Source organism: Gobio gobio, assembly GCF_949357685.1.
Source record: "Gobio gobio genome assembly, chromosome: 13".
Lineage (NCBI taxonomy): Eukaryota > Metazoa > Chordata > Actinopteri > Cypriniformes > Gobionidae > Gobio > Gobio gobio.
This window is the reverse complement of record NC_137106.1, coordinates 3,547,977-3,575,030: the sequence shown is the minus strand read 5'-3', so window position 1 is coordinate 3,575,030 and position 27,054 is coordinate 3,547,977. Positions and strand designations below refer to the sequence as shown.

At 36.5% G+C, this 27,054-nt stretch overlaps 1 protein-coding gene across 1 annotated transcript; it reads right to left on the bottom strand.

Moving 5' to 3' along the window:
* Positions 1 to 930: 930 nt before the first annotated feature.
* On the bottom strand, positions 931 to 25,734 carry LOC307136296 (adhesion G-protein coupled receptor G5-like). The gene is made up of 14 exons (XM_079833192.1): positions 25,597 to 25,734; positions 25,219 to 25,287; positions 21,016 to 21,090; positions 20,721 to 20,907; positions 20,484 to 20,649; positions 20,267 to 20,407; positions 20,047 to 20,160; positions 19,924 to 19,960; positions 12,560 to 12,657; positions 12,224 to 12,351; positions 11,836 to 12,101; positions 11,387 to 11,477; positions 2,248 to 2,531; positions 931 to 2,171 (listed from the first exon to the last, which is right to left on the bottom strand). Exons 1-14 carry the CDS (start codon positions 25,715 to 25,717, stop codon positions 2,026 to 2,028), a joined length of 1,923 nt encoding a protein of 640 aa, XP_079689318.1. The 5' UTR covers positions 25,718 to 25,734; the 3' UTR covers positions 931 to 2,025.
* Positions 25,735 to 27,054: the final 1,320 nt, after the last annotated feature.

Sequence of the window (27,054 nt, the reverse complement as noted above, 5' to 3'; positions counted from 1 at the left end):
AAATAATTTAGTTCAGTTAGAGAACAGACACTACAATTAAAAACTGAACGTGTGCGTCTTTTCAATAAAGTGTGAGTGAGCCGAACAAAAGTCACGACACAAATGCAGCAGGAGTCAGATTTCATTCAGAAGAGATGAGCAGAGCTGAGTTAAGCACGACTGTCATTCACGCCGCGTGTCCAGTCTGGCGCATTATCAGATCATGCATATGGAAGCTTAACTTTCATAGGAATTCATTGAAAGTTGAAACACTCCATTACTAATGCCCGAGCCGAGCGGCAGCGGCCATGCGCATTTACATTCTGTGAGTGAGATCCCTCCCCTGTGGACAGGTTGAAAATATGCAGAACAAGCTCCATCTACTGGGCTGTAGTCTCTAGCCTTTGGCAAAAAAAAATCCTCAGATGACGCAAAATGACGATATTTGCATCATCAGAGCATTTTTTCCAGAAATAAATTGCATAATTCTCTCTTCCCAGGGGGACATGAGGGGGAAAGTACAATAATTTGAATATACTAACGGGTTTCTGCTGATACAAAGCTTAATGCTAAATCGCTGAAGTAACACTTCAATGTTTAAACCGGAGTCGGACAATGATGGAGAGACTCAAGAAGAAGAGACAACATGAGACCAGACGTTTCTGAATGGATAGTTAATGAATTTATGAGTTCATGATCTTCAAGTCGTCGATTAGCATATTCTGTCATGATAATCTTTAAATCACTCATGTGGAAACTGTTGTGAGAAGCACATAGCCAGAGAATATACCGATCATGCATAAAATTATGACAGGTATAACATTAACATAACATTATAACAGGTGCAGTGAATAACACTGATCTCTTCATCACCTGTTAGTGGGTGGGATATATTAGGCAGCAAGTGAACATTTTGTCAACCGTAAGGATTTGAGGGCCAAACGAAGGAGTCAAATGAAATTGTTTTATTAACAAAAGTTCGGGAGGAACACATTAAAATGATCTATCCAATCATCATGTCATTCCAACCAGCTGTCAGCAATCAGTAATCAACATGTCTACCCAATCAGCACAAGTGGAGGCTCATATAAATACCCAGTCAACTCACCAATATTCCTCAACAGTTTTTCAGCATCCCTCCACCACCCCATCTTCCTCACACTCACTCAGTAACTTTCCTAACCAGAGATACAGGGGAGATACAGCAAGCCAAATACGCATACTATTTGATATTTGATAGTCTGATTATATGTAAGTGTCAATTTGTGTAAGTCTTTAATTCTAACATGAACCACAAAGAACAGGTGAATAACTAGACAATAACTTAACCTTGTATTAGTTTTTGCTGAAGTATCGTTAATTGTGAAATTTCACTTATATTTAAAATGACTCAACTTGAAATAAGATCATATCACCCACCAATAAATGTATTCCTGTGATCAAAGCTGCATTTTCAGCATCATTATCCCAGTCTTCAGGGTCACATGATCCTTCATAAATCATTCTAATATCTCACAGTGCCCTTTTGTGTTACAATCATATCAAATACATAACTACTGCAAACAAACCCACATTAAGAAACGTATATAGTAGCCTACCACTGATATATTTAACTGTAGAAAGACTAACTCAAAATATTGAATATAATGCACAAATTAAAATGATCATATTAATGCACTGTTTAAAAGAAACATAATTTGTTAAAATAGCCTACATCAAGAATGAAATGATGTTCATTGCACAATTTAAACATCCAAAATTCAGTCAAACTATATATATTTCATAACAAGGGTTACAATTACCCTGAACTTACAGATATGAGAAAATATAAAACTTGTAAAGTACGTGTTAAAATATGTTTTGTTTAAAATATCTTAACTAATGATCCCACTTATGATCCCATTATGAGTTATATCCCCTCACCGTACAGCATATTAGATGCATATTATTATTAAACACATTAAATTGTACAGCATATTAAATACGACTAGTTTTCTGACCTTCTACAGTTGACTTATCAGCTGAGAGACAACATGGGTTTCTGTCTTAATTAGGCTCATTATAAACATTTTCCATGGCATTAATTCTGGATTGAACGATGGTTGTGGTGGAGTTGGACCTTTCTGGATTATCAGAGAAATGACCTTCTACATCTTTGTGAATGTGGTAGTAATACAGGAAGAGGAAAAACCCTGAAGAAAAAACAGAAAATTATTATAAGCATTCTAAACTAAACCAAGTGTAATGATGCATGTGATTGTTTCTCACCCTGAAACGAGTTCAACACAGTGAAGATGTAATATGAGGGAATGAGCATCGGTCCATAACTGAAGAACGCCACAGCCCACGTCAGGCCGAAGAGCAGGAACAAACTCAACACCACCATGAGCTGCTTTCTGAACATCTTTCTCTTGCCCTCGGGCGCTTTTATGTGTCGGGCTTGGACAATCTTAGTGACGATCATGATGAAGATTCCAGATGTGAAGATGAAGACTAAGGCATAATAACCAATGTTCACTATGTAGTGAATTAAAGGATCTGTAATCCAGCACCTATAATTAGAAGAAAGTGAAATATAATTAAGACAATCAGAGGACACTTTCTCCTCCACGCTCCAAGCGTTCAATAATCACTCCGCTCCTCTCCGAGTTCACCATTTCCCGCTCACCGCTCCTGTCCTTGCTTCCTGATATCAGAAAAAACGATCCGTCTTTGCTCCCCGAGGAAATTTGCGGCTACACAATGCATCCGGAAAGTATTCACGGCGCTTCACTTTTTCCACATTTTATGTTACAGCCTTTTTCCAAAATGGATTAAATTAATTATTTTCCTCAAAATTCCTCAAACAATACCCCATAATGACAATGTAAAAAGTTTGTTTGAAATCTTTGCAAATGTATTAACCCTCTGGAGTCTGAGCTCTGTTGGGGCCCTTTGGACGTTTTGACATGCTCTGACATTTGTGTTTTTTTCAGTTGCTTATAAACACATTAATGGCAAAAGTGTAATTACACTGTATTCAGCACAAACTGGGCTACCATAATTTGTGATCAACATGTATGTACATGCTTGTATTTTTGAGAGAAAAATGTTTATGCACTGTTTTTGAAAAAACAAAAAACTAAAATTAAGGTCTCAAAACACAATAGGTATGTGTTCCCAAGACTTTTGACTCCATCTTGTATTTCCATAGAGTTTTCATTATCATTCATAATCATCCACAACAATTTATGATTTATTAAACCATAATGTATGATTTATTACACCAATTTATTAAAACACAATTAATGAGATTAAAACTATGTTTTTACTCCAAACTTACTTTGTATCACAAGTCAAATGTTATAAATAGCCAAGCCAACATGGTATAAATAACACAGATAAGCCATATATTGTCGCGATTGTGTGTTTACTATCTTCAAATGTGTCTATCTGCATGTAATAGCGATTTCTGGAAGCTGTTTATGTCAATGTCACATGGTATCTTCTAGGGCTGAACGATATATCGTTATCGTATCTATATCTAGATATGAACTTTCAAGATATTACTATCGAAAAAAGCAACGATATAGACAATATAGATTTCCCCTCTCCGCGCTCGCCCTGCATACAACTCTGGCAGTCACAACAAACATCAGTTTGAGTGCCCTTGAATGCACCGCTAAAGCCAGCGCGCGCGCGCGCGCACTACAGGGACTTGAGAGGGGGGGCGGCGTTTCCATGGTGACACGTCATTGCTTGTCACGTGACGCACCGCAGCAGCAACAGCGCTGAATGAATGATCTGCTTTTGTCATTTTTCCCTTTTTTATTCAGAATATTCACAAATGTGTTAGCTATGGCATGAAATATCTGATATTCCGATTGTCAAATACATGCAAGTGGAAGTATATTGTTGTTTAAACACCTTTATAACGATCGCGTTAGTTGAGCTGTATGCGCGATGGGCGCCGCCGTGTAATGCTGCCTTCACGTGCTCTCGGAATTATCGTAAATACGAGTTTCCTAGGTAAACATTGCACATGAACGCCCTCACATTTTGAAACTTGAATGCAATGCGCTCGTAATCACGATTTCTGAAGTCGGAATCATCCAATTTCCGATAGCACGTGAAGGCAGCATTAGTTTGTGCTGCAGACGCAGTTCAGAGAATCGGATCTGTTGGATTTACAACCTCTATGTTTACAACACGTGAATTCATCCACTTCTCCCGAAATACTTAAAAGTAAGTGGCTGGTGAACTGGGAATAGAATAGAGTAAACATTGAACTTACTTAAAATGTGTATCTGATATGAATAAAAAGTGTCGAATTATAATGGAAAGGATTATTATTATTACCTCTTCCATAGACATCAGTGTGTATTTTACAAACTCTAAATGTATTGTTTTTTTTAGTACTTATGTGAATTTATATGTTTGAAACCTAAAATAAACAGTATGTGGTTGAAAACACTGAAAAGTTGTGATATATGACAGCTCTGAGCGCGCCTGTCTCTGTTGATCATGTGATGCACTTGATCATCCGCTCCAGCCTAGACTGATTACACCTGTGATCGTACGTGCCAAAGGCTTAAAAACAATAAATTTTCTGAAATTTTTGAAATGTAGGCTTAAATCAAACACATTTTAATTCAGATTCTGGTTTTCACCGAACACATAGTCATATCGTATTGTATCGATATCGAGATATCTGGCATGAAAATCGAGATATGAAATTTTGTCCATATCGTTCAGCCCTAGTATCTTCTTCATGCGTGCTATATAGGACTATGTGCACCCTCCGGCTGCCAGTATGAACTGAAAACACAACAGATTGAAATAACACTTCTCTGTATAGAAATTTGACACAGACATATGAGAATCTATCAATATTTCTCCTCATCTGCACACTTTTGATCTAAAAGCCCTGAGGGATGTTGTTTTGTCGTGAGTCTTCATGAGGAGAATAGAGGAGTTTTTTATGAATGAGATCAGCTGATGCTCATATTACAATCAAAGGTACCGACGCGGTTTTCATATTCATAACTCCTGACACATATTAACAAATTACGATCACTATATGACTTTGAGAATAAAACGGACGTTAAAAATGGAAGCTTGAGTTTTAGATCTTTTAAATTATGTATAGTTTGTCAAGGTAATTACTTACATGTGACAGTAATTTTGAGCTAATTTAAACAAAGAAAGCTTCAGTGCGTCCTCGCGCAGGTTTTTGCATTTAATATTCACAGATGCTTACAGAGTAAACTTAGCCTACCAGGGCTCTACATAGCGACCATTTTGGGCGCATTTGCGCCTGAAAATTACTACGTGCGACTGTGAAAAAATATTTAGGCGCACCGGTGCGAGTGACCCAATCGATTCTCATGAATAGATGTAAAATACAATCGGAATAAAAATTACAACTGCCAAAGTACATCAACACTGACTGAGCAACATTTACGTTTCGTTCTGCGATCGACTGCTTGTCACGCCTTCTGTCAGCAAAGCATGTGCAAAAAACGTGTGTAACGGACTTCACTTCACAGATTGTTTACCATGTAAAACGGGTGTGACGCAGCCATGCGCACTTACCAGACGCTTCACGCTGATGTTTATTTGCAGCCAAATCCAAATTAACTAGAAATACCACATTTGGATTATCATAAACAAGGTCGGAAATTAACGGGGGCTTGGGGCAAAAATGCCACCAAAAATGAATTAATAAATAATAATTTAAAAAAGCCCCTGTATGAGTTCTTGATTTAATCTTTATCAGCTGCAGTCCACAACTTTTCTTGTGTTTAAAAATTACTAGATGTATATATAAGAGTACATCATAAATCCATTTTCCTAACAGTGTTTTTATCTTACCCTGAATCACTACGGTACACATATAATAAGTGTTTACATTCGGACTATTTTATTCCAGTTTGGTTCGCAGTGCTGCAGAGGAGCACAGTCCCTGTGTGACTCGCCATAGACACAAACAGAGAGAAGTAGCACCGGCTGCAATGTTCTTCCGCGAGACGCGTGCAGTTCTGTATTAGCGCCAGAGCGCCAAAAGTTACGGACTGCTATTGTACTAAATGGTGTAGTTTTGATTTTCACAAAATAAACAGTATAGTGGCTAAAACGTTGTTACTTAACATCAGCTTGTCTATTGGACTTTTGTACAATATAAGTATCACATTTGCAATCATGCCAACTCGGAGCAATAGCAGTCCGTAACCCAGACTACACTACATTTAAAAAAAAAGAAAAATTAAATTAGGAGTGCTCCTTAAGAAAATTGTTAGCGTAGAGCCCTGTAATGTCCTTTCAAATATTTCTGTTCAGAAGTCCAAAAATGAAGTGTGATTTTATAGCAGATTAATAAGCATTCATATAGTGGCAAGAACATGACATGCACAATATGCATTTTTGAGTATGTTGTGATGCATAACTCAGTTACATGCAGTATCCTGCTTCAATGCAAGTTTCTGTTAAATGTTCTGTAATGAATGATAATGTTATTTGTATATTTTATTTAGCTGTTAAAGATAAAAAGTTCTGTATTAACCGCCAGAGCGCCAAAAGTTACGGACTGCTATTGCTCCGAGTTGGCATGATTGCAAATGTGATACTTATCTTGTACAAAAGTCCAATAGACAATGTTTTAGCCACTATACAGTTTATTTCATGAAAATCAAAACTACACCAGAACTGTTGCGCATCTCCAAGCGGTTCGATTCGAATGAATCTGCGTTTGAACGATTGAATCAATGACTCACACATAGACTTGACGCCACCTACTGGCGGTTTTATTTTCATATTTATACTTTGCATTAACTTTTTATTTAAAATATCAAACTTTTAAAGTAGAACTTGTACATAACCCATTTCTAAATTCAAAAACTTATATTTAAAACATTCATACAACATTATTTACCCATGAGCTGCATTAAACAGTCTAAACACCACTTCAGATAGAGCTGCTGTGCCACTTCTACAGTGCAAAGATGGATCTTTTGATGCTGATTTAATTAGATTGGTAACAGTCTGATTGTGTCTTATTGCTCTAACTGAATTTATTGTTTAAATTAACATTTTAAAAACAACTTTTCTATTTTAATTGAAGAAATTGACAAAATATGATCCATATATTTAATAAGATTAGAAAACATTGCTCTAAAAATGGTAAGAATGCCCCTGGACATTAATTTAAAGGGACAAAGATAGTCCTGTAATGGGAAAGTTATAATTGGAATGCGTTTTATTGATCAGAAAGTGCTCCTAAATTTTTGACTGTGCTCCTAATTTTTAAAAATTAGGATCACAAGTGCTCCTCAAGAAAAATGTTAGCGTAGAGCCCTGCCTTCTTACACACAGCGGTGGAATCCGTTTCTTTCAGAAATGAACAGCTTGTCATGGAGAATTATTCCAGGATTATGAAACGCGTCTCAAAACGATGTAGTTGTAGTAGGTGTTGATGTGTTAGTTTGAGCTGATGTGTGTGTGGGCATCGCCTCCGGAGCCTCAGTATTTGAATCTCAATAGAACGTGCGCTTCATGGGCGTGGTCGCATTAGTGTATAATGAGCCGCTCAGGAACGACTAACATCTCTCTGCTTTCAACCAGATTACATAAACACATAATATTTGTTTTTGATTTGGTTTAAAGTGTTTAAAACCTGACATTTCAGCGTTTCTTTAGACATATGTCTCATGTTTGTGAGAGAAGTATTCACTAAGCTAGAGGTCATTTTCTGAAGACTAAAAAGCTAGACGGCCGACTCGAGAGGGTTAAACTCAAAAAGACTTGAGGCTGTAATTGGTGCCAAAGGTCCTTCAACAAAGTATTGAGCAAGGCTGTGAATACTTGCATGTGATTTTTTTCTTTGTTGTTTTATTTTTAATACATTTGTAAAGATTTCAAACAAACTTCTTTCATGCTGTTATTATGGGGTATTGTTTGTAGAATTTAAGTTTGTAGAATTTGAATTTGAGGAAAATAATGAATTGAATCCATTTTGGAATAAGGCTGGAACGTGAAAACAAAATGTGGACAAAATAAAGTGCTCTGAATACTTTCTGGATGCACTGTATGCTTTGAAATATCACAAGTTCTGTTTATAACATAGACTGCTTCACTCCTTGCTCCACTCCCACTCCACTCACATACTCTGCTGTCTACTGTACCTACGTAGGTTTGTAACTAATTTGCATAATGTCAGCCAGTGTTCTCAAAAATATTGATATTGTGATATGTATCAATCCTGAAATATTTTGGTATCAATTCGGAAATTCCTCCGATTGAATAGTGCTTGTATTGCGCAAAAGCGCACGCACCACTGACCTATGGTGTGCTGTGCACACACATAGCGGGCTATCAAATAGCTTGCGAGTACCAGATTGACTTGTATTTCGAGGCTTATTGTGCTTACATTATGTCAAAATACCCATCTTGCTGAGTATTCAGGTAAATACAGTCAGTTTTGCAACATAAATAGTTGAGAGAATGCATGTTTTGTAACAGTATATTGGCAACCCTCTATAATGTGAGTAAACCACTCACATATATGACTAAATCTTCACTCTGGGCGACTAAATAATGTCTATCATTAATAATAATAAATTCTTAGATTTAGAGCGCGTGTGTTCGAGGCTAATGCCGAGTTCAGACTGCACGATTTTCAAACTCGTCGGACCACTGCTCTTTTCACACTGCATGACTATCTGGGGTATCATTCAGATGCTGCGGTGTTCACACTGGGGACCCTTGTGTACCCTTTGGCCGCCGTCCTGTCAAGGACAGAGAAGGCGAAGGAAGCCGCCGGACCGTGAAATGTCAAAGGAGACTTCCACTACCTGGTGACCTGGTGATGCGCTGCCCCACAGGAACCAATCGTCCAGCCTCGAGCGCTTGGGAGAGGGCAGAGGATGCCACTCGGACAACACTGGAACCCCCGAAGGAGGCAGCGCAGCCGAATCCTCATCTTCAGAGGACTCAAGTCCGCCTTGTGATGCTGTGAGTGACATGGCATCATCCACCAGAGCCCTGAATGATACGCTGGGTCCCTGAGAGGAACCAGGCTCATCCGGAAGCTCCACGGCTTGCATGCGGAGGGGGGCGTGGCCCGAGGAAGACTCGTCAAGTTGTTCCACTGTAACCCTCGGATCACCCTGGTCACCAGCCAAAGTATTGCCTCGTGATGAGGAAATAGATTGGGGTGCGGCAGAGGGGACTCTATCTCCAAGGAGGTCATTGAGTCTTGATCTAAGCATCACAATGGCCATGTTCCTGCAGTGAGAAAATGACTGCCTACTCGTGATTTTAAAGCCCAAACATGAGAGACAGCGATCCTGGCCTTCAGGTGGATGGATCATGTGCCCACAACCAGAAACACAGGAGCGAGACATCTTGAAAAAGACATGCCTGTGCAGTCCTTTTAGAAAGAGAAAGCTCTCTTTAACATTGCCGAAGCGTCCAGAGGAGAACACGAGCCACTTGGGGACACTAAATTTTCAACTAAATGTCCAAATAATTTGAATTACTAAATTAACTATATAAACTAAATTACTGATCTGCCCACATTGTCACTGTATGATAATTTAAATGAGCTGATGACATCACCGTTTTCTAGGGGTGTAACGGATCGCAGTTGATCCGTGATCCGTACGGATCACGACCCACGGTTCGGCACGCACGTGACCCGCGGATTTATTGAGCATTTTTTTTTAACTTGTGGATTAAGCTGAATTGTTTAGCGATCGCAGACTAAAAGACAGTTTTTCTGCCGATATTGCTTTTTAAGTGATCTCGTTCCTTTAAACTCGATGCTGAGTTTCAGAGAAACACGTGTTGACGTGAACAGGGCATGTTAATCAGTCAGTGGCAAGCAGAGAAGTAGAAGAACTTGAAAAGCCTCCCGCATCATTCAAATCGCATGTATGGGAGCATTTTGGCTTCCCCGTAAAATATAATGATGACGGAAGAAGGGTGTGGACAAAACTCTAACAGTATGTATGCACTGTGGCACGAGAAAGCCGTATGAAAGTGGCGCATACATCGAGCATGGCACCTGCTGATGCCCGTTTCACACATACTCTGTTTGCAGCGCGTATGCGGTGCGTATTTATTCCGTACCCTTGTTAACGGATACAGTTTTCACTGCACGCGGCTTCGGTCCCTCAGTGAGTTCCAGGAGCGCGTGGCCATACAGCTGTGCTGCGATCGTTTCCATACAGCTGTGCTGCGATCGATTCCGCACAGAGTCTATTTTTTTATGTGCTGGCGCTGAATTAAAGTAACAGCGCATCCGCATTAAAACAAACATATCGATGCGAAAATCTAGTAATTCCACCACAGATGCATATAATGTAAAGTCTACTCTGTTTCAAAGTCAACACATGGCTTTTTGCCTCGAGTAAAGCAAGGAAAACAGCCTTTAAGTAAACAAGGAGAAATAATGGAGAGCACCTGTCCTTTCTTGGAGGTGGAAAAACAAAGTTCTTAATGACCTGCAAGATTTCTTGTAAAAAGATTTAAAAAGAAAAGAAAAGACGACAGTTGGTTTTTGTCTATCGTAAGTTTTAATTTAAAATGTTTATTTTAACATAGTCTATTGTCTGTTTTGCAACTTGCATGAGCAAAGTAATATATACATCTAAAGTAGGTACTGGGCCATATAAATAAAAAGTAATGCATTCAATAAAACGTTGTTTAAGTGTAGTGCGTTTAAACATGATATCTATAAAATGGAGTGTAGGCCTACAAAGAGAATTGCAATGCTGACAAGTGTGAGAGGTCTACTCTCTCCCTGAGAATGTTGACATCCTAATCTTTAAAAAAATAAAAAAAAAAGCTCAGGCCCATTTTCACGTCTCAGGTTGTTTTTAGTCAAATTTGATTTATTCAGATGGTTATTTATTTATTTATTTTATTTTTGTTAACACCAAAAGTTCCTTGTTAACCTATAAACCATAGATTATGTTAACACCAAAAGTTTTCATGTAATAAATGGAAAGCAAATAAAAATAGTCTCCTCCCCCTTTTATTCTGATCCGAAAAATGATCCGATCCGTGACTCATGATCCGTAGTCGATCCGAACCGTGAGTTTTGTGATCCGTTGCACCCCTACCGTTTTCTCCAGAGTGGCTGTACAGCCGAATCAAATTCTGTTGCATTATTTTCCTGTTTAACACTGTGAAGCTGCTTTGAAACAATCTGAATTTTAAAAAGTGCTACAGAATATAAATAAAGTTGATACCTTGTATACCTACGCGGTTGGCCAGAGTTTGCGATGCAAATTCCGCAGACCCATGGTATTTAACATACCATTGGCTCGTTTTCTAATACTCGAAGGTGATATGCTTCTAAGCAAAACCCCCATTCTGTCAGTCACTGGCGTAACTCGGAGTGACTGACTGAAATTGAACAACTTACATTTGTGTAGTTTTTCCAGACGTTGCGTTTATAATCACTGTTTTATATCCTCCTATTGAAACAACAGCTACGACTATCGGAGCCGGAAACGCTGAAAAAACAGAACATTTTCATTACTTTGAATAAAATAAACTTTCACTTAATATAAAATATCAAAAAGGTTTTTTTTATTTCAGCTACCTTCCAATGAAACATTTCTCATATTTATTTAATTTAACTTAATGTACTTAAATTACTAAAATTCATATTGAAAAACCACGTAATGAAGACAAGCTGCTCGAGAAAAGGTCAAAAACACCTTAAAAGTATCATGACAGTCGTTCATAAGACTAGTGTGCAGTATATTTTCTTTTTCAGGTGAACCTGAGTTTACAGTCTGACTTGCTGGTTTTTGTTTAATTTATTTCTTAAGGCAACAGTATAACAGGTGTTTTGTTCATATAACTCACTCCAGCCGAACACGATGATCTTCCTCATGTAGTTTGTGATGGCGACATTCTGTCTGATGAGCCATAAGTACATATGAAGAGCTTGAATGAAGAACCAGGTGAATGTAGCCAGCATGGAGTAATGCATGAGGAGCGCTATGAAGACGCACGCACCCTTGTCTTCTGTGTTGGCCACGCTCTCGTTTGACAAAAAGGATAAATTCAGGAGAAACAAAGCCACAAACATGTTCATCAAGATCTTCGTGGCCTGGTTTGATTTGGCTTTCCTGTTCAAATATATAACAACCTGTATTTGTAACATGAGTTTATGCACTTAGCAGACGCTTTTATCCAAAAGATGAACAAAAAACTTACAGTAACTAAATGTTATATTTTTAAGATACTCTACCGTAACAGGAAATGCATGAACAGAGCGACGGACATAAAAAACATGGAGATGCCACAGCCGATAGAAGTGATGAAGCTCAATGATTCCACATACTGTGCTGTGCTGTTTGGATTTACATCTGGAGGAAACTGAGAGATCAGAGAAAACACAACAGAAACAACTATTTTAAAACCCTTAGTTGTTTGTTAGCAAGAATCAGATCTTTACATTTTAAATGCATTTATCTGTTAAGTTTATTTAGTCATCTTGTACAAATTCACTAGAATATAGACGTGGACTAAAAGACTGATATTGAATTCATGGGGTCTTTAAATTAAACTCTGAGAAGCTTCTCACCATCAGCACTGCAAAGAACGTCAGATGTGAACATGAGCACTTTATGGTGTTATCAATTATTTCTGTCTCACAGCCGGACGTCGTCCATTCAAGATTTCCTTCAAAGAAAAGAGAGCAGCTATTTAAATATATAAAAGATTTAAATATATAACATAAATTGGGTTGGTTTGTGGTTAGGGTTGGGAATCCATAAGAAATTTTCCAGTTTGATTCTGCCTAATGATTCCATTTACAATTTTTTTTTAAATAAAAAATGTTTAGAAAAAAATATTATGCACAATACTCAATCCTTTTTGTTTTTATTACTTACTGTCAAACAGAGCCATAACATCAACAAATTCAACACATAGCATTTTATAATTTTTGCAAAGCTAAAATATTTTAATATATAACACCTAACCTTTCTAACCTTTGTATGAATTTCTACCTGGTGAAGGAGCCGTGTAAGGTACAGTAGTTTATTATTAATATTATTAGTCTGAATCTTAGTATACAATAGTAATATATTTCTGTCATAACTTTTTCAAGGTAAACTGATAATAGTTTTATTTAATGAAACGGAGCAGCTCGTGTGATGAAGATGAAGTTCATGTGTTCATGTCACCATATAGAGAGATGGCATACGCTGACACACAAACGTGCTTCATTCACACAGAGACACACAGAACATGCCGACTTCATATTGAAAGTCTTTTTACGGTTTAATGCTCTCAGACACTCATCCAATTTTATTCATTATGGAACCCCAATTTTGATTTATTCATCCCAAATTTGCCAAATTCTTTAACATACCCAAGTTGTACAGTCAATCCCATTTTTATGATTGGATTCTGTAATTCCATTCATGTCGTGGAAATCACAATGTCCTACTATCAAAGCAGTGCACAGTGCACCAGAACTGCTTTTTCGTAAATAAAAGTTATGAATTGTGGACTGTTTTGAATTGAGCACGGTTTTGGATAAAAAACGTTTCTCAACTATTTATTAGAGATGCACCGATTGCAATTTTCTTGGCCAATTCCGATTTTTTTGTTAATGAGATCGGCCGATACCGATTTTTGCCGATTCTATAATTGACAGCATATACAAACAAAAATCCACTTTTTCTTCAAAGCAAAATTTTTTTTATTCTAAAATAAATTATTAAACATTACAACAGGATCTTCTTTCACTTAAACAACTCTCAAAAAATAAGTGTTCTGTGCCTGGAAAGAAGTAGAAATAACAAATAACTGAAAATCAGTTGCTTTATGAAACAAAACATTATAAATTGACCTTTTTCTCTTTTTTACTAAAGTACAAAAGATCCTATGAATGAACAAACCTGAAGTGTACAATACTCCTTCAAATAATAGTTCAGTAATTTGGGTAATAAATGTTGCCAGCTAGGGATCTCACTGTACCAAAATTCCAGTAGTCGGTACCAATACCATAAAAATGTTATGGTATTTCGGTACCACAGCTAAATGTTTTTATTTATAAATATATATTAGGGATGCAACAATACAGTTAGTCCACGGTTCAATACATACCTCGGTTTTTACCCACGGTTTTCGGTTCGGTTCTGAAGTCTTGTTACATACATTTTGTTATTCTCTTCTTAGGCGACAGGAACAGCAAGAGGTTAAAGAGAAAAAAGACTATTTTTTATTGCGATACTCTTTCTTTATTTTACTTAAAAGAATTGAAAAACCTTACTTAAACTTAAAACTTTACTTTAAAAAAAAACCCTTGTACACATTCCCAGTGTATATAATATAAAATAAATATATATAAAGATTTACACTGGCAGCTCAGAGCAGTACAGCAGCATTTAAGTATGAAATTGAATGAATGAAGGAATGTAAAAATAAAACACTACATAGACTTCACTATAAAATATACACTGATTCTTAGCTACTGTATTAGTTTCAGTCAAGAGCAGTGAGTGATTTTCTCTTTGTCTTTTGTTGTTGTATTAACATTAAAGGGATATTTAACTCAAAAAGGAAAATTCTGTCATCGAGAAATGAATACAGGTTTGGAACAATATTAGAGTGAGTAAATAATGACATCATTTTATAGGTGAATTGTCCCTTTAAGGACAGCGTGTTCACTATAGGCTGCGCTGCTGTCAATTTAAGACCTGCGTGCATCTAATATACAGACACGGATGCGATTTTACTTTCACTTTAGACATAACCGACTGTTAACCTTGTGTGTATTTGACAGTATTAGTGCAGTAAGACGACTACTTAGTCCAGTAATCACGTGTTTGACAGGCGTTTAGTGCGCGCGCTCTGAAAAGCGCATGTTAAAACCGCGCACGCGAATGAAACCGGCAAGGCTTTAAAACGCATGCAAATAATGAACTTTCGTGATTGTGAATAACTCTAGTGTTCCGTGAGTATAACTCTACCACTAACGTGTAATGTGAATGTATGTCGTGTTGTTCAGTATTGGGATGGAGGCAAATGATAGAATTTGTAGAAAAATAATTAAGCGCGTATTGAACCGTGTATGCCGTACCGAACAGTTCAATATTATATTGAGAATTGTGGCATCCCTAAAATATATTATAATTGAGACTTTAAGCTCAAATAGTCTGATTTAGGCTAGTTTATTTTGTTTAAGCCTGTCCAAGTAGGCTACTAGCATCTATCAAACATTTTTCCTATAGTCTTTCAGATTGCCAATACAGGACAGGTCAATGTTTTCTATATAGACAGTTGATGCTTCGTATTAAATGGTATGTTATATTGCATTAAATGATGAAGCTTTATTAGCTGACTGAATTTGATTATGTGATGCAAGGATGTGTTGCTCAGTGTTTGCTTTGAAATTAACAGTTGACGGTGCATTAAGAGCAATGGTTATCCAGTTTATTTATTCTTTATTCATGCGATTTTTAAAACAAGTCGTGTTGAAAAAAAGTTATGTACAAAGAATGTTATCACTCTTCTGAAAAGAGTTAGGCATAAGAGGGCCATATTAGATTGTCTAACGCTCCATTAAAACAGGTCCGCTGTTTATGCTTTGTAATTAATGCATGTATTTCTGGTTTTAAAAATGTTATGAAATAAATATTCAAGTTTAATTACCATGCGTTATATTATTATTGAGTAAAAATAAGTCTATTTATACATATTTGTTTAAAGTATAGGCTAAATTAAAATAACGTTATTAACCGGTATTTTTTCATATCAAACCGTTTTCGGAACAGTAATGTTTATTGAGGAACGCAAAAACGGAAACGCTATAATATCGATTCTGCTCGGAGTGAACCAATTGATATTTTTTTTCGTTTTCAAGCCCTGATTAGGGGTGGCACGGTTCACAAACCCCACGGTTCGGTTCGTATCACGGTTTTAGGGTCACGGTTTTCGGTTCTTTACGGTTCTTGTTGTTTTTTTTCTTTAATCGTTAACACTCCAGAAATTTACTTCAGCATGTGGTATATATAGCTTAATCATCCACAATTTAGGATACAGTATTAAAAAATTGTTATATCAAGTTGTTTCCTAACTGGCTGTCTACTGAGTCCGACACATTGGTGTAATATTTTTCATGTTAATCATATCAATTTTGATCAGAACAATGCACTGTGGCTTTAATTCAGCTGACCTGATTAACAAATTTCACCATGAAGTGTTCCTCACAATCACCATGACATCCAGCGCTGTGGAACCCCCCCCCAAAAAACAAAACAAAACACGAAAACACAACACTGCCAGAAGTTTTTGCCCAAACTTCAAAGGCATGTTTAAATTATTAAAACTAGAAGCATATCTTAACTTTTAAATGTTACATATCATGTGAACTACTTGTATACAACATGTTATATGCATGTGTGTTTGAGACAGAGTTGAGTCGCATTTGCAGCAGATATTTGTTGCCCATATAGCAATAGTGTCAAATCTCGTGCACATAAAAGAAAGACGCGCGCACATGATATGAGCGCACACACTATCCGCGCGCAGAAAACAATCCTCGCGAGGGAGCGTTTCTGCACCGCAAGCGCACAGAACAGTATCCGCACGATACTGAGATTTGACACTATTTAAACGCAATATTCATAAATCAAAGCATGAGACAGACAGGGGTCGGAGGAGAACATCGGAAAATGTGACAGAATGGACTATATTTGTCTGTATTTCCAATACAGGCTCCCGCGGGTCCCGCTCTCCATTCGCACTGCATCTGCCCTGCCTGGCGCATCCTCCAACTCCGGCCAGCCTTCCTTATTAACACACACACACACACGCACACATGTTTGTTTTTGTGAAATGTGAGGACATTCCATAGGCGTAATGGTTTTTATACCGTACAAACCGTATTTTCTATCCCCTTACACTGCCCCTGCCCCTAAACCTAGCCCTCACAGGAGACTGTGCAGTTCACTTTCTGTGAAAAAAAACTCATTCTGTGTGATTTATAAGCATTTTGAAAAGTGAGGACATGGGGAACGTCCTCATATTTCACCCTCTTTTTGTAATACCTATGTCATACCCATGTCATTATACACATTTGTGTCCTGATATTTCACGAAAACATGCCCGCGCACACACACACACACACACACACACACACACACACACACACACACACACACACACACACACACACACACACACACACACACACACACACACACACACACACACACACACACACACACACACACACACACACAAACAACTCTTATTTAAAGGACACCCACTGTCTGAGGTAACATACGGGCACGAGGATACATTGCGCATGCTTCGAAACCGTGCGACGCACACGCTCCGAACCGAGACAAGTAAACGGTTCGTTTTTTTTTTCATGTACCGTGCCACCCCTAATATATATATATATATTTTATTATAATTTTTTTTTAACCATTTAAAATGTTTTATTAAATGTATTTAGTTTATTATTTATGATGATAATCATTATAAGTAAATAATACATGAACATTTAAAGGCTTTATGCTGTTTAAAAGTAAACATTTTCATGTACTGTGCCACCCCTAATATAAATATATATATATATATATATATATATATATATATATATATTTCAATAAATAAATAAATAAATAAATAAATATATATATTTATAAAATATATATTTATTTATTTTATTTATTTAACCATTTAAAATGTTTTATTAAATGTATTTAGTTTATTATTTATGATGATAATCATTATAAGTAAATAATACATGAACATTTAAAGGCTTTATGCTGTTTAAAAGTAAACATTTTCATGTACTGTGCCACCCCTAATATAAATATATATATATATTAGGGATGAAACGATTACCGGTTTCACGATAAACCACGATAAAATTTAGTGACGGTTAGTAATTTCGTACAAAATTTAATTATCATTAAAACCGCGTGTGATTATCACGATTGTGAAAACTTGCGGTAAATCTTGTCCGGTCAGCGTCAGTCTGGCGCACCGCTGTTTTCTGAATGAGAAGAAATGGCAGAAGGCAGTGACAGCACTCAGGGGATTGTTCAGCCTCTAAAAGGACCAAATCTGAGGTGTGGTCATATTTTGGCTTATACAAAAGTCCTGAGGGAAACTTAGGGAAACTCTGTCTGCAGAACATGCCAGAAGAAACTCGCTGTAATAGGGGGAACACTTCAAAACTACTAACGCAAGGCAAGTGGACTTTGACAAAACTACGTCTGGGAAATTATAACGTGAAGCGAACGAACAAATTCAGTCAAGACTATGGTGACATTTAAGGGATAATCAGGGTTTGACATTAACAACCGCCATTTACGGGTGTAACGTTATTTCGGCTGCACACTATTGCCACTCTGGCTGTTGAAGTCTTGAAGTCGTAGTCTTCTCAAAAGCCATCTGTTATAATTGCGTTGCGCATAACCACTACACGTGTTTCTATTGAGTGTATGAATGCGATGTCGTCTCATAATCAGAGGCGTTCAGATTAGAGGAGTTTTGTTCAGAGCGCGCGCCGCTCTCACTCGCTGAAATCTACTCAAAGCAGAGATAAACATGGGATGTATGCAGGAGATTCACTCATCATACAGTGATTGACTGTTTTTTTTCTATTTCAGCAGCGAAAATGGTTTCAAACAAACACAGCAGAACCACAGCGCATCTGATATGACTGGCATAATGCTGGTGAATTTAGGGACCGTCTCTAAAGTTACATACAACATTGGTAACGTTATACACGTTTCAAACTTCAATAGCATTTGAAGAGAATGACAGTCATAAAACTGGCTGTAAAGTGATCATCAAGGTGTCAGGTATGATACACACCTTTTGATATTTAATAAAATAAACTGTCAAATCATATGGAAATATGGATATGCATTATTTCACTACGATACTGTTTGGGCTCTTACACAAACTATGCTAGATTAAAATGCATCATTGCTGAACACTGATGAGAATATTGCTTGAAAAAATTATAGAGATAATATTAAAGATTATATTTACGACAAATTATTATTTATGCGTTATGCGTTGCTATTGACGACGGCCATTATAAGGAAGGAAATCCCACAGAATAGAATCTAGCTTAAAAACGTGCATAGAGCTGTTTGATTTATTTGTTGTTTGTTGATTTTCAAATATAAAACTTGTTGAAATGTTTTAAGTGTGTGCATCTGTTCTTTTTTAACACTTTCATCTCATTTGAACAAAACCGTGATAATATTGATAACCGTGATAATTTGGGTCACTATAATCGTGATGTTAAATTTCCATACCGTTTCATCCCTAATATATATATTTAAATAAATAAATAAATAAATAAATATATATAATTATAAAATATATATTTTTTTATTTTATTTATTTAACCATTTAAAATGTTTTATTAAATGTATTTAGTTTATTATTTATGATGATAATCATTATAAGCAAATAATACATGAACATTTAAAGGCTGTATGCTGTTTAAAAGTAAACATTGTTTATAAAAAAAAAGATCAAGTGAAAAATAATCAACCATTTAAGCATAATGATTATTAGTAGTAGAAACATATTATTACATAGAGCCGGCACTAAATCTATTAAATCTAGAGTTTTAAGTGTCTAAATAGGTTTGTTGTGTTGTGCGCTTTCCTGGTGGTTCCGCCGCGGTTTATTTTACGAGTTTTACAAATGGCATAATTAGTGTCTTCTAGTGTTTGCATGCGGCTGTGAGCGCGAGTGTGGCTCTGACGTCAACGTTGCGGCCGCGCTCACAGCCGCATGTAGACGTATCGGCTCAAAATCGGAGACACGTGAGACTGATCGGTCGATTACGATCAGGCCGATCATGCAGAAAATCGGCCATTTCCGATCCCTGGCCGATCAATCGGTGCATCTCTACTAATTATGAAAACTAACCAATGCAGCCATAACTGAATTTACCTTTGCCATCCCAAGAACTGCAGGACGGCTCACCGACCTGTAAGAACACGTTTGATTATTATTTTGCTTTCACAGTGTCTGGTCATTATAACAAAATAAGATTTACAACAAAAACTTCATTACCAGATCTTCCTGTGTAATGAACATCTCTATATTGTCGGTAAGGCTGGAGATATTGGCGCCCATCGTTATTCCATAAACCTCATTGTTCAAAACAGTGTAATTTTTAGTTTCATCCTAAATAAGAAGCCATACAAGAATAAAAGCAATCATTAATAAAATATAAACATGTGTGAATAACATAGATCAAGAAACATTTGTTAAAGAAATAAAAAAACATTACCTTCTTTCCCATGTTTTTGAACCGTAAAACTCCAACAAATGCACGTCCATTGTTTTCCAGTCGTGATTGATCAAACGCTTCACTGGAAATCATTACGGACCAGGGAAAGTCTGTGCTCAGGTCACTTTGACAGTCAAGAATCTGTGAAAAGAATGATTATCATTGATAAATAAAGAGTCTTACTCAAATGGGCATGTTTATGTTTCTCATGCCTTACATATATCATGTTCTGCTCTATAGAGTAGCATGCGTCTTCAGTGTCTTCTGTGTTCTTGGCTTGTATTTGGAGAATACCTATAATGTCCCCCATCACAATCGCTGAACTGTTTGTGTTGTTTTTTTTCATCTGCTCCACCAGAGACTTCAGTTTGTTCAAGGCAACACTGCAAAACAAGCTTAATCACTTTAATACAGTTTTTAAATTTTAAAAGTATAATAAAAAAAATTATCTTACGATGCATTTGAGGGATCAATAAACCCATCTTTGTCTTTTAGACCAGCATCTGGAGTTTGATTGTAAGTTGTCTCGGGTGGTTTAATACTGGCAGTTTTGTTTGCTTGAATGTAAGGTGTCTTATCGCAGGTCACACATTTCCATTTAGTCCCGTTTGAATGCAGAATGTATTTGCTTCGTACAATGCCTTCAGCACACATAAATAAAGTCACTTTATATTCTGCTGAATTTCAGGTATGACATAAATCAACGGAAACAACTAATGAAAAAGTATCTTATAAATCTTAAGACTTACCACTGCATGTAACATTGTCATATGTAGCTTTTTTACACATCTCCTTAGGTTTAACAGTAGGGATTTCCTTACAACCTCAAGAGACCATGACAACATAATAATTCAACAAATTATCAAATAATACTGTAGCTGTATGAGTTAAAAGCAATAATACTTCTGCATTGAATATCAGAGACAATTGGGAAAGTAATTAAGCATAGAAAATAGATTAGAGAGACTGTAGTGTAGCCCAAGATCATTTACATGTCTGACCACAGATAGTAGATTAGTAGATCTGACAAATGTCAGATGGGAGGAGTGTTGGGACAGGAGGTGTTTTGATAACAGTCTGTGTGTGTTTGACTTATGAGATCTGTACAGACCAAACTTGCACGTCTTAATGGCATACAGTACACATTATGAATTAATAAAAATATCTTTGAATTGCAGAAAATAGTTGAGTCCTGGTGTCAGAAACCTAAAAAATTATCAAACACACGCCCCCAGCGTTTGAGAGCAGATAATGCTGCTTTTGTCAAGATTTTGATAAGCTATTTTATGTACTTGGCAGATTTTTTTATGATTTAAATTTGGCTGGGTGGTTAATAACACATTTGTCTGTGGTGTGACAAACTCAGAACACATATTTAATTTTGACTTTACAGGGACTTTAAGATCTTCTAGTGCAGGATTGTTAGTCACATTTAACATTTAGGCCCAATCCCAATTCTGTTTTACACCCCTTCGCCTTCCCCTACCCCTACACCTACCTTTTCCCCTTGCCCCTTGAAACAGAGTGCCAAGGCGTAGGGGTGAAAATATTCCCCTAAGAAATGGGACACCACTACTATACCATTACACCTCATCATACCCTGTTTCTTTTATTATAAAATCCTGTGACATTTAACCAGTATGAACAGCAATGAAGTGCTTAGGCTATATCTAACAAAAATCAGGCGCGAGCACGTTTAACAAATTACTCACTCCCAACAGAGTTTTGCGCTGTATTTGGACTTAATAAAATGTTGCTCGTTTTCAGTTCAAAAACATATGAGCCAGAGTTTCCTAAGATGATACAGAACATACAAGACTAAGCCGCTTTTCCATTGGACCAAACTGTTCTCTTTGTTTATTAACCATTCCATTCCGTGCTGATCCGAGCCGGCCGGTACGGATATGGTTTCGTTATCTACTGTGGTGCTGCGATAATGTTCATACGTTATACGTCAAATCAGTCGTTGCCTTGGTAACGCGAGAGTTTACAGATGATATGTATTGTAAATATCGACTGAGTTATGAAGGATGACCAGATATATATTTTATAACTATTATATTATTTTTTAACACATATTATTATATGCGTTCAAATCCCGCAAATAGTGCGTTTAGCAAGCTACGGAGAAACGGCAGCCAGGCGACACGCAGTGATCGATCCCGAGTGGCAACACACACACATTCTATGCAGCACGGTAGTCGGTGGAGGGAAACTACTCATACCCCTTCATTCGAAGTGTGGTCCTGAAAAATCTTCGTTTGAAGGGCTATCTGGCCCTTCCCCTTACCCCTACCACTCCAGCCAAAAAAGAATCGAGACACCCCTACCCCTTCACGTGAACGCGCAAAACGAAGGGGTAGGTGAAAGAGAAGGGCTAAGGGGTAGAAATGGGATTGGGCCTTAGTCTGCTCAATATGAGTGCCAGGTCTTTCAGTGTTGTGGCTCCCAGGTTGTGGAATGCTCTTCCTCAAAACATCCGTCAAACATCCTCCCTTCTTTCAAAAACCTCTTAACCCCTTGCCTGTCACCCCCCATTTTGGCAAGTGGGGCATTTTAACATACCCCAAATAAAAGGGCTGCTGCTCACAAATCTTTCTGAATATACACATAAGAAACATATATCTAGAAAGCCAACGCTTAAGAGTTTACAATTCAAGACTCAGAATTACTCAGACTGTTATTAATATGGAGATAAATAGGCTCAAACATTAAAACAAAAATAAAAAATATAAATATATTCTTAAATGTATAAGAATATTATGTGAATGTAGTATAACAACTTAAAACTACAACTAAATTGATGCCACAAGTGTGGTCATGCTTCATTTAAAATCTGAGGATGAAATCTCTAAAATTATGCATTTTATGAAGCATATTGTAATACTATGTCATGTGACTTTTTAGTGAATGCTAAGAGATGCTATCATTATATTATTGTGATAGCATCTTAGCTATAAAACACATACTTGCTGTCTACTAACTAGTCTTTCAACTGCTTAATTCATAGTTTATTGTTTTCATTCAATGAACTTTTCACACATCTGTCATGAATGACTTCATTAATCTTTTATAGAAAATCTTTTGTTTTGGAATTGAGCTATTATAACCCATTCAGATTCTGGATTGCCCATCAACCCATTCATCTAATTTTGCATTAAAACCTACTATCTAAAGTCTTTTTAGCAAACAGACAAACAAGAAAAGCATGCTTTTGGTACCTTTATGTGAAATAAAATATAGCTCCTGGTGTGACAGGTGCATTAGAGCTACAGTTAGCATTAAGCTACATAACACAATATAAAAGATTAATATTACACTTTAACTCCAAACTCCCTTTAAACAGCCAGCGAGTGTTGTATTTACTTCCGGTCGCGATATAATGTGGGTTTCAGTGATGTTCAATGATGTTAAAATTTTATATTTAGCATTTTATATGGAGCTAATCGCTACATCTGTTTAACATTTTACTGGGAACATTCTTTATTCATATAAAAATACACCAAATCGCATGCAAAACACACACAAACCATATGCCATCGTAATCGTGTGTTTATTACTTCTTAGTTCACATGTTGGCAATGTTTACAACGGAGAGATGAGATGAGGAAGTGCATTGAACAGCGTGACCAGAAGGGGCAGGACTATGATCACGTTGTGTCACGTAAGATGATTGACAACTGTACAGCGAATGAGAGAGCTCTGAGATCATCATAAGTGACGTGCAGAAGGATGAATCAGACACAGAGATCGCCCTGAATGTCATTCAGCTCTTCAGATCAGCATAATTTAGTGCGAAATGAATAGAAATGTTATTCTTTATGACAAAATATTTTGCAAACGTGATAATAAATCTATGTTTGCACAAATATGCGCACTGTTCCACTAAGAGCCCGAACACATGCGGTTTAGTGCATGTGTGTGACCCCAAATAAAACGGAGAAGACGTGACTGGCTTTTGATATTTGTTGATATTTCAGTCAAAATATTGTTCATTTCAGATCGGTTATTTTGCACTCCTGACATAAATTAAGAAATAAATGTCACTGCAACCTCGTTTTATCATAAACAGTGGTCAAATAACGAAGCTGGAGGTTTTAATCTTTATAATTATACCAAGTTTGTCCAGATTTAGTTAGAGTATGATGTTTTAACGTGCAGTGAATGTTGAACGACAGTAATCTGGGCCTGTCTGTAATCTTTGACTGCAAAGAGGTTAAAAACACGTTTTTTCTCATTACTCTTCAGCTCTCTGTCTGTACATTGTACCTTGTTAGAGATGGGCATACAGACAGGCAAGGAAACAGGTAAGAGAACAGAGAAGACGATCCACATGCAGTTAAGGTTTAATAATCCAAAAGAGAAACAAGGAAACATGGAACGAGAGCATGAACAGCAAACAATGACTGACAAACCACACGAGAAACACAAGGGCAATATATACACGGGCTAACAAGGGGGCAGTGGTAAATTATCATGGGAACACACGAGAATAACCAAGACTCACCTGGGAGACTAATTAACATTAAAAACTATAAAGAACTACAAAACATGGCACAAGAAATAACAGAAATAACACAAAGGACAGGCAGGCTGGGATCATAACACTTGTTATGGTTATGTTATCTGTTTGTATTTCTCTATTTATTTGCTTTCCTCAGTCCTGTTTTTTATCCCTAACCTAACTTTGTAAGTGACATCTGTATATTACTCTTCAGGCCTTGGTATGTGTATTGTGCTTTGTTATGGATGTTTATTTGGTTCTGTTCCTCTAACCCATCTTTGTAAAGTAACCATGGGCTATATAAATAAAATAAAATAATAATATAAAATAAAACACATAAAATACTAGATCTAGGCCTAGTATATATCAGCACAGGCTCATTCCCACTGGCCTGGTAAATAAGCGTTGTCCTGTCCAAATTGAATTTTAAAAGTGGACAAAATCTTACCTTTGTTTGGGTTTCCAGTCGAGGTGCAGACAGGGGTGCAGACTGTGTTGTTACACTTGCAAGTTTGTGCTAATAATCAAGCAAAAGCAAATCCAGCAAAATTACAAATCTCATTAAATATGACTAGTCTAAAATAGTCTGTGGTTTTATCATAAACTGCTCTTCCAAACTCAAACACATTAAAGGGCTTAGAAGAAAATTAACACACCTAAGACAAACTGTTTGAATTGAATTTTGGTTTGCATTGATTGACCAAAAGTGGTAGCATCATCACTGATAACAATGATCAATTAGGACAGCACTGATTTGTGAAAAAATACATTTGTACTTATGATTTGTGTGTGTGTGTGTATTAATTTAACTTAAGATGACATGCACCTGGTTTTGTGACTTGACATTTCAATTCATTTGGCAAAAACCACAGCTCAGTGTTTTTACACGACTCATTCATTTTTATTTCATATCCCTTCGTTGTATTTACTATGAAGAAACTGATCATTTTTTCAGTTTTTTTGCACTGTCCTGGAAACAAGGGAGAATATTTGATAATTATACAAAAACACTCTCGAACAGTTAAAACATAAAATACACACATGTTCTTACCCACAACAAAACCGGGTTTGACATTCATTGTGCAAAAACTGTTTATCACTGTTTCACAAGCTGATGGACATCTCAGTTTAGGATCTGGAATAAAAAATAAATCAATATAGTGAGTTTGGAACTTGATTTGTCAATGATCACAAGAACATTCAGCTAATACATGTACTGTATTCCTAATGTCACGTTAGCAGTGTATATTTCACATCTACCTGTTTTACTTGATTCCCAGAAACATGAATCTTTCAAATTGTCACCAACTATTATTTTTTTTGAGTAGCCTGGACAAAGAAAACATTTAAACGCTATTATATAATAATGTATAACATAATGATAATTCACACATTAAAAAAATAAATAAAAACCAAATCACATTCTATGATTTAGTTTAAATCAACATTATGACTGTAAAAGCGACATACTTATCTGGCCTAAAGCACAACAGACGATCATCAGCCACAGCAAATTCTGCTTTTGCCGAGACATAATTCCCCAAAACAGCCTGATAGAAACACAAGAGTTGAATTTCCTTTTCTACAGATATTGGCTGTAAATCTTAAAGCATTTTCTTACATTCTTGAGATGAAAGTCCACAGTCCAAGAGGAGAGCGAGTTTCATCCATTCACATATGAAGCCATATGATTATGATCCGCAGCTCAGAGACGCTGAAACACTGACATACGGTTAATTAATTAATTTGCATATATGAAAAACATGTTTATTTGAGCTTTAACTGAGAATTTCAGTGTTCATTTACATTCAGGTCCAGTTTATCAAGTCACATTTGTTCACAAAGAACTATGCAAGTGTAATTATAATTATTAATAGTAAAAGCAATTCCAATGAAACATAACCTTTATTATTGGTTATTAGACAATATTTAGATTTTGCTATAGTTAGATTTCCATACAGAAAATGTCAAGTTTTAATACTATTCATATAAAAAACAATACCTGGTATGTTTATAAAAGTTTGTCTTTATTTCAATAAATGGAACTTGTGATATTTTGTCACTTGAGGAATGATATTCATATATTTACACGTTTGACTGATTTTAATAAATGTTTTGGAGCCACTGAAAGTCCATCATGATTAAGAAATGTAATTTTCATTACAATCACATGAGAGGCTCTGAGATATAACACATTAAATAATGCAGGAGTCATTCGCTGATTCTGACACAGGGTTTGCATATCTTGCATTTTCAATAACCAAATATGTTCCATATCCGTGTG

Excerpts from the sequence above, each read along its gene's own strand:
- LOC307136296 (XM_079833192.1), bottom strand. The coding sequence starts at position 25,717 with ATGATCAGTTTCTTCATAGTAAATACAACGAAGGGATATGAAATAAAA. Across the intron at positions 19,961-20,046 it reads TCATTACACAGGAAGATCTG|GTCGGTGAGCCGTCCTGCAG; the intron begins GTAATGAAGTTT and ends GTGTTCTTACAG. Across the intron at positions 12,658-19,923 it reads CAGTTCTTGGGATGGCAAAG|GAAATCTTGAATGGACGACG; the intron begins GTAAATTCAGTT and ends TTTTCTTTGAAG.